The sequence below is a fragment of the Habropoda laboriosa genome, unplaced genomic scaffold (assembly GCF_001263275.1).
Source record: "Habropoda laboriosa isolate 0110345459 unplaced genomic scaffold, ASM126327v1 scaffold1122, whole genome shotgun sequence".
NCBI lineage: Eukaryota > Metazoa > Arthropoda > Insecta > Hymenoptera > Apidae > Habropoda > Habropoda laboriosa.
The window spans coordinates 162,060-170,079 of NW_017101194.1; the positions used below are offsets into that span (position 1 = coordinate 162,060).

The 8,020-nt window shown below is 46.2% G+C and overlaps 1 protein-coding gene across 1 annotated transcript; it reads right to left on the reverse strand.

The window, feature by feature from the left end:
* Positions 1–6,539: 6,539 nt before the first annotated feature.
* Positions 6,540–7,452, reverse strand: LOC108578068. The gene is made up of 3 exons (XM_017941323.1): positions 7,176–7,452; positions 6,869–7,125; positions 6,540–6,764 (listed from the first exon to the last, which is right to left on the reverse strand). The coding sequence occupies exons 1-3, from the start codon at positions 7,450–7,452 to the stop codon at positions 6,540–6,542; spliced, it is 759 nt and encodes a 252-aa protein (XP_017796812.1).
* Between the last annotated feature and the right edge of the window lie 568 nt (positions 7,453–8,020).

An 8,020-nucleotide genomic window follows, 5' to 3' on the forward strand; every position in this document is an offset into this window, starting at 1 on the left:
CTACGGCTGCGGAAAACTAGGTTTTGTACGTAGTAAATGCCCTGATTGCTCAAAATCCGTCGGCAAACCAGCGATCCAAGCAGTATTTTGCTCGGTAAGTGCGGCACCGGTAGCAAAGCCGCGACCCACCGTCAACCTGGTCGTCGCGGGAGTGAAAGGGTGCGCTTTCCTCAATACTGGAGCGAAATGTTCGATCGCGAGCCAGAGTCTTCAGGCAGTCCTGAAGAAAAAAGGCGTCAACTTTGAAAAGAAGCGAATGCAGATTGCATTGGCCGACGGACACCCTCGCGTGCGGAACGTACTAATTACGGAACTCGAAGCCACGCTGCAGGATCGTACAGTACGGACCAAATTCATTGTCCTCCCGGAAAGCAAGGATAACCGGACTTTGTTGGGCGTGGATTTCATCGACGATGCCGGCGTAGTTCTAAATATCCCACAACGAAGTTGGAACTTCGTCGACCAGCCTGATACACAGTACGACTTCACCGATGAACCAGACACACGTGAAGTACCTTTCGTCGAGGGGGAGGAGAAAGAAAATCCTGATGTCGACACGGCAATTTTCAAGAAGATCGAAAAATTCGCGAAACCACCACCAGCTCCAGTAAGCCCAATACGCGACGCAGGACCGACCGACTTAGAAGCATACCTCGACGCAGAAGAACCCATGGAAGTAATGCAAGGGGAATCAAGCGAACATCCGATGAGATAGCCAGGATTTGACGAATTATTCGAGAAGTGTGTACAGTCGTATGAATCGATTCGCTTGGACATCGCGGCCGTGGAGATAGAAGAAATAAGGGAGGATGAAGCTGTGAATACTACAGCGAGCGAGAAGAAGATGCTCCGCGAATTACTGCGGGCCAATGTTGATTTGTTTCAGGCAACGGAGTGGCCCACGACGGAAGCCGTTCACCGGATCGCGACTGGCGATCATGCCCCAATCGCGGTACCACCTTACCGGCTGCCACCCGTGAAACGAGACCAGCTCCGGGTGGAAATACAAAAGATATTGCAGGGAAATATTGTAGAAGAATGCGAGTCACCGTGGGCTGCGCCCGTTGTCTTAGTGCAGAAAAAGGATGGCGGTATTCGAGTTTGCGTGGATTATCGGAAACTAAATGCCGTCACAGTCACCGATTCCTATCCGTTACGACGAATCGATGATCTGCTCCATGCAGCGAAGAAACCGGGGTATATGACAGCGTTGGATCTAGAATCTGGCTGTTGGCAAATCGGCGTGAGAGAAGAGGACCGGGATAAAACAGCTTTCACGACACCGTTTGGAATATTTCGCTTTAAACGAATGCCGTTTGGACTGAAGAATGCACCGGCGACGTTTCAGCGGCTGATGGACCGGATGAGAGCAGGTTTGGGGACACGCAATGTGCTCGTCTATCTTGACGATCTTCTGGTTCTATCATCAAATTTTCAAGAACATTTGGACGATTTACAAACGGTATTCGGCAGACTACGCAAATTCCGTTTACGTATGAACCGGCGGAAATGTCGTTTTTGCTGCCCAGAAATCAAATATCTTGGACGTATATTAACACCCAAAGGCATTTTACTTGATCCCGAGAAAGTCAAGGCCATCCGTGACATGCGTGCCTCCGTAAACCTAAAACAATTAATTTCCTTTTTGCAAACTTGTTCTTTGTACAGACGATTTGTACCGAATTTCGCCGCCACCGCTCAGCCACTGACAATGCTCACGAAGAAGAAGGCCACCTGGGAATGGACCGTTAGTCAACAGCAAGCGTTCGACGAACTGAAGAGAACTCTTATCACACCACCGATTCTGCAATGTTCCGACGAGATGCGGCCTTATACTATCCGAACCGATGCAAGTAGCTACGCCATAGGAGCAGTCCTGCTGCAAGGGGAAAAAGAAACCGAACATCCGATAGAATACGCAAGTCGGCTGCTAACACCGGCGGGGAGGAATTATTCCACCACGGAACGCGAGGCATTAGCTGTTGTATGTGCCGTGGATAAATTTCGCGGTTACATTGAAAGGGCGGAAGTAACCATCGCCACTGACCAACAACCCTTGAAGTGGCTTATGACACTCAAATCACCCAGTGGGCGACTGGCCCGCTGGGCCCTTCTTTTACAGCCATATTACCCAACGATTCAATACATCCCCGGGAGATGTAATGTTGTTGCAGATATGCTGTCGAGACTACCGAGCGAACCATGGAATGAGGAACTGACGTTGCCGAGGTCGCAGTCGACATCCCTAATCGTGGGCCAGCCGTGACTCGTGATGAGCAGCTGAAGGACCAGAATTTGAAAACCATCATCGAGACATTGGAATCAACCACGAAGGACGAAGAACTCATGAAATGGACATCACGCGGGTACCTCGTCAACGACGGCGTACTGTACCGCTACGCACCAAACGTGGACTCGGAGGAAGCCCAGCTGGTGGTTCCGGTGCACGAGAGGAAGGAAATTCTCCGGGCATACCATGATGACGCAACGGCGGGCCACTATGGAGCACAACACACCCTTCATCGGATCACCATGCGGTACTTCTGGCCTGGGATGTACCGAGAAATCGCGGACTACGTTCGATCTTGTATTGAATGTCAACGCTACAAAGCCAGTAATCTGAGACCAGCTGGATTACTACAGACACCCGTCATGCAGCGAAGATTCGAGGTGCTGTCAATCGATCTTTTTGGACCACTGCCGACCACCGGAAGGGAGAACCGTTGGATATTCATCATCGCTTCCCGATGGGTGGAACTATTTCCACTACAACAGGCCACAGCGGAAGCATGTGCGGACGTCCTAATCCACGAAGTCATGCTTCGATTTGGAATGCCACGACGAATCATAAGCGACAACGGCACCCAGTTCATCAGCGGCATCATGCAGCAGGTCACACACTGCTTTGGGATTCAACAGAACTTCACTCCTGTTTATCATCCAGAGGCCAATCCGGCGGAACGGAAAAATCGTGATCTGAAAGCGCAGCTAGGCATCTACGTTGGGGCAAATCACTCAAGCTGGGACGAGAGACTACCAACCATCAGGTTCGCTATGAATTCAACAAGGTGTGGGACCACCGGTTATTCAGCAGCGTATCTCACCTTTGGAAAGGAGCTAAGGACACCCGACTATGCCAACCGTGACTTGAGAGCCGTGATTCAATCGGAAAACTTCCTGCCTGAAATCACCCCCAAGCTCCTGGCACTTGCTGATACGATGCAGGTGGCTCAACAACATCAGGAGGAACAGCAGGACCAGAGGAAGGGGTAAGCAGACCGACACCGACGACCAAACCCTGGTTACCAGAAGGACGATTTGGTAACCACCCATACCCTCAGCAGGCGTGAGCGGCAATTTACATCGAAGCTCGCCCCCAAGCGAGACGGTCCATACGTCATCGCACGCCAGGTCGGACCTAACAGCTACGAGATATGGAGCCGTGGCGCTGAACCAACCTGTCTTGGAGTATACCACACCTCCGCCTTGACACCCTACATCGGCACATCCGAGCAGACTCCAGTTCCAGTGATGCCGATCCACAGGCGCGGACGACCCCGCAAGGCCCACCCGGCCGAGCAGACACCAGACCCAGCGGTACCGATCCGCAGGCGCGGACGACCCCGCAAGGACCACCCGACCGAACAACACCAGGGCCAGAGGAAGCGACACCGCCGATGATAAGAGCCCAGCTGCTGGACTACTTGTCGGGACGATGGCGTGTCCAGAGGGGGAGACTGTAACAACTAGCAACGAAGACGCCGAAAAAATTCCATTTTCGCGAGAGGAAGTGAGAGGGACGACTCTCTATCCTCGTCGTCAGCCGAATAATCGCGAAGCAATAGTAGCTTCTAGAAGAAACTAGCTTGCGATCCGCGGTAGACTCATGGTTTTACGCGGGATTCTCGCGGTTTCGCGCGGGAAAATACTTAGCGACGCGTCTTGTTGATTAGCCGCGCTTCATTAGCAATGGTCAAATATAAATACCACGGCCGCGGACGCGGCCCGCATTCTTGCTGTACTCTGTTGGGAGAGAACGAGATACCAAAGAATATCCTACCATTCCATATATCCTACTACACTATTAATTACGTGGCAGTAAACGATATTCACTTAAAAATGTTTCAAAAATATGTTAAAAATATTTTATCACAAAGTGAACATAAAAGTAATTTTGGAGCGTCATCGATTTTCTGGCCATGTATTGTTCTAGCGGATAGTTTCTAATATTTTGTCAATGGAATAGATGTGTGGTATTGGTTTATGATAGATATGGAAAGAAACATATACTTTACTTTAAATGAACATACTTCTGTAACTGATGATGGATATGGTAAAGATGATCTGTCTTCCTGAATCCACTGTTTCGTTTAGTCGTTTTTCTATCAATGTACCCTGTTAAGTATAGATCTATTTAGCTTCTTTTGTTAAGCTGATACATACATGAACTTTATTGTAAGGATGCTTATCTTTATTTTAAGCATACTTATCATCGTAACTGTTTAACGATGGGTATGTTTTTGAACGATGTACGATGTTACAAAAGTGATTATTTGCTAATGATAGCGGATTTTTTTCTTATTCATTATCTTACACTTTATATGCACTAATTTTAAACTAAATATGCTACCCGGCTTATGCCGAGTTGTATACACTGTACTCTATCGAAGCGACTCGAGAACAAGCTATAATAAACACGTCTACTCGATTTGATTGCCAGAGAGCAACTGTCATATGTTTATAAATGTGAATATGTTTATACAGAGTGTCCCGTAACTCCTCGAACACCCGGACGTCTTCTGTCGGCGTTCAACGTGTATTGTTGTCGATGTCGATGTCTCTTGTTTCTATCGTTTGGCGAGGGCCGATCATATGAGTTCACCGACCCCGCCGTAACATCAGCTGTTTCGGATTACCTCGAAAGGTCAGGATTGACACACTGACCCACTTCCGTCGAAGCAGGTTAATTCGTGAACGCCGCGACGTCTTGTTTTTTTCCTCACTTTTCCCGCTGGCCGCGTGACGTTTGCCGAGGGCCGATCATATGAGTTCATAGTGCGATTTTCACAATCTTTAACCGTTTGTAGCTCATAGCAACATTAACCGATTTCGATGAAATTTTCAGCGTGTGTATAATTGATATAGGTCTACAAAACGTATTTTCTAAAGGAGAATGTTAAAAAAGTGCCAAATTTGTAGCAGTTCAGGCACCTAAAATTTTAATGAGGCATCATTCTATAAGTCCTAAGGCATCATAATCGCACAATTATTTATCTCAAATGTGATGGGAAAGTTATAAAAAATGTAGATGAAGTTGACGGTACTTCGAAATTCGAATTGAAACTTTCTGACTTCAAATGATCATAACTTCGAAATGAATGCATGAAATAAAAAAATTCAAACTCTATTCTATAGAGGAAAGTCAATATTTATATAGTGTGTAAAAACATGTGTAAAAAAGTATTGCTCAAATTGCTAATTAATAACAATAAAATGCGAAAAATTGAGATAAGGTGCTACCGTGCAAATATTCCGTAAAATATGTTCGTTATTCTACTGTAACTTACTTCTAAAACAAGATGAAATGCATGGAATATGAAGAATTGTTATTATATTTCATCCTTCTCTTCTTTAGATGACATTTCTTCGGTAAAATATTGGTTGAGGAAATTAGCAGGTGAATCTGTGGACGTCTGATGTGGAGCAAACCCGAAGTACCATAATACTGTTGCAACGTGTGAACAACACCCCGCTACACGTTGGCCTATTTTGTACTCACAAATATATCCAACAATTGTCCAATGTCCAACAATAATATATAAACAAAGTATTTCACGGAATTGATGTGTCGTGAGTGCATTTGAGTTTTAATTAAAATACTATTTCCAGAATCCAGGTCGATGTGGTATTTGCGGTAATCTATTGTCAAAGATGTTGTTGCTACTTGGAATTCGAAATCGCCGTTGCATTCCACAAAAGAAAATCATTTGTCAGGTGTAGTACGAAGTGAAAACTTAATCGCACGTCGATCACAATTTCAACGCATTGAATTGTGTTAGATATATCTATTCAAATTTCGCGCCTTCTGGTAGCACCAGTTGTGACTCGGGAAGGAAAGCGTCACTTCCTACTACGATTCTTTTTACGATCTACTCTGTAGACATCCAGTACGAAATATATAAAATAAAACCAATATCATTTTAAATAAAGCAAAGTTTATTTTTCTTAGTTCATCAAATTTGTTTCTTCCCGCAATTAAACATTAATGATCTATGTTTGTATTCATCCGGATCCTATCAAATAAAACACGCTCCAGGATATTATGCTGACCACTTAAATGAAAACGGCGACTTCGAATTTTGTATACCTTCTATTTTTAAATTTTCAACTCTCATTTTTCGCCTAATTTCCCTGCACTTCAGGGACTGTTAGTTCTTTCCTTTTTTTTTTAAATTTTTTTTTTTTTCAAAAAATTTTTTTATTATTTTTTCCTCATTCACATTCATACCCACTGCACACTCACCAATTTTCACCCACATTCATTCATTTTTCATTTGTTCATTTAAATTCACACTATCTCCGCACATGCCCGGAAAGCCTAGTCTCTTCCAGTCGTCCCTAGTTGGTATGTGGACCTTAAAAGCCCCCTGCAACTGGTACTTTCTGGGGATTTTGTCGTGCTTAAGTGAGAACGGGGGTTGCCCAGGAACTCCCGTTTCGTGTGCCCCGTCCCGGTGTTCCTCCATTCCTCCAAGCAGTTGAGTCTGTAAGCTGTAAGCTTAGCGGCATTGATTATGACATGTTCTAGGGGAGGACAACCCAATGCCACTTATAGTGCGGCCGTTGGTGTTATTTTCATAGACCCTACCGCGGCCCTCAGGTAACTTCCCTGTAGCCCTTTGAGTAGGTTCTTTGCATCCACCTTTTTTACTGTGGGCCACCAGACTATCGCGGCATAAGTTAGCCGCGGCAGTAAGATGGCTTTGTAGATCCATAGGGCGATGCTGGGCTTAAATCCCCAGGTCTTCCCTATTGCTCTTTTGCACGCCCATAGGGATGCGTAGAAGTTATTCTTTTTCTTTTCAAGGTGTGTTTTCCAGCTGAGTTTGGCATCGAGGTATTCTCCTAGGTATTTTCCTGGTGAAGATCATGACCGAGGTCTTAGAGGGGTTTACCGTCAAGCCCGTGGCCAGGCATCAGTTCTGTATTCTTAAGTGCTTCTTCCATTTGCTCCTTAAGAATAAATAGAAAGCTTCTCCTAACCAAGACAGCTACGTCGTCTGCGTAGCCGAAGGTGAGGAAGCCAGCTGTTTGTAGGCCTACCAGCAGTTCGTCTATTACTTGACACCACAGGAGTGGAGACAGCACTCCACCCTGTGGGCAGCCACTGGCCGGTCTGCCGTGTATTGTGACGTCATTATGGCTGACAGTCACTTTTCTGCCCGTTAGCATGCTTTGAGTCCAATCCACCAGAGCTTCGAGAGCATTACGGTCGGCTTAGGCCTCTCGTATCACCGAATACGAGGTGTTATCAAAAACTCCCTCGATATCCAGGAAAGCCCCCAAAGCGTAGCCCTTGGCCTCCAGCTGTGCCTCAACATTAGAAGGTGGTGTAAGGCCGTGTCTGTCGACCTCCCCTCCCCATAGGCATATTGTGAGGAAGCTAGTGGATGAAGGGCTAGCGGTCCTGTCCTAAGAAAGCGATCAACCAACCTTTCCAACGTTTTTAGGATGAAGGAGGTATGGTTGATTGGTCTGAAATCCTTCGCTAGGATGTGTCCATTTTTTCCAGGTTTGAGTATGAACACTACTTTGGTGTTCCTCCAAATCTGAAGGACATGTCTGTGGGCAATACTGGCCCTGAGGATTTTGGTCAGGGGGCTGATTAACGAACCTAGTCCTTCCTGAAGTAAGGCTGGAAAGATTCCATCGGGTCCAGATGCTTTGTACGGGCGAAAGGTTTTAATCGCCCATTCAATGCCCTGGGTTGTATGACTTGTGCTACTAGAGGCCAGTTCTG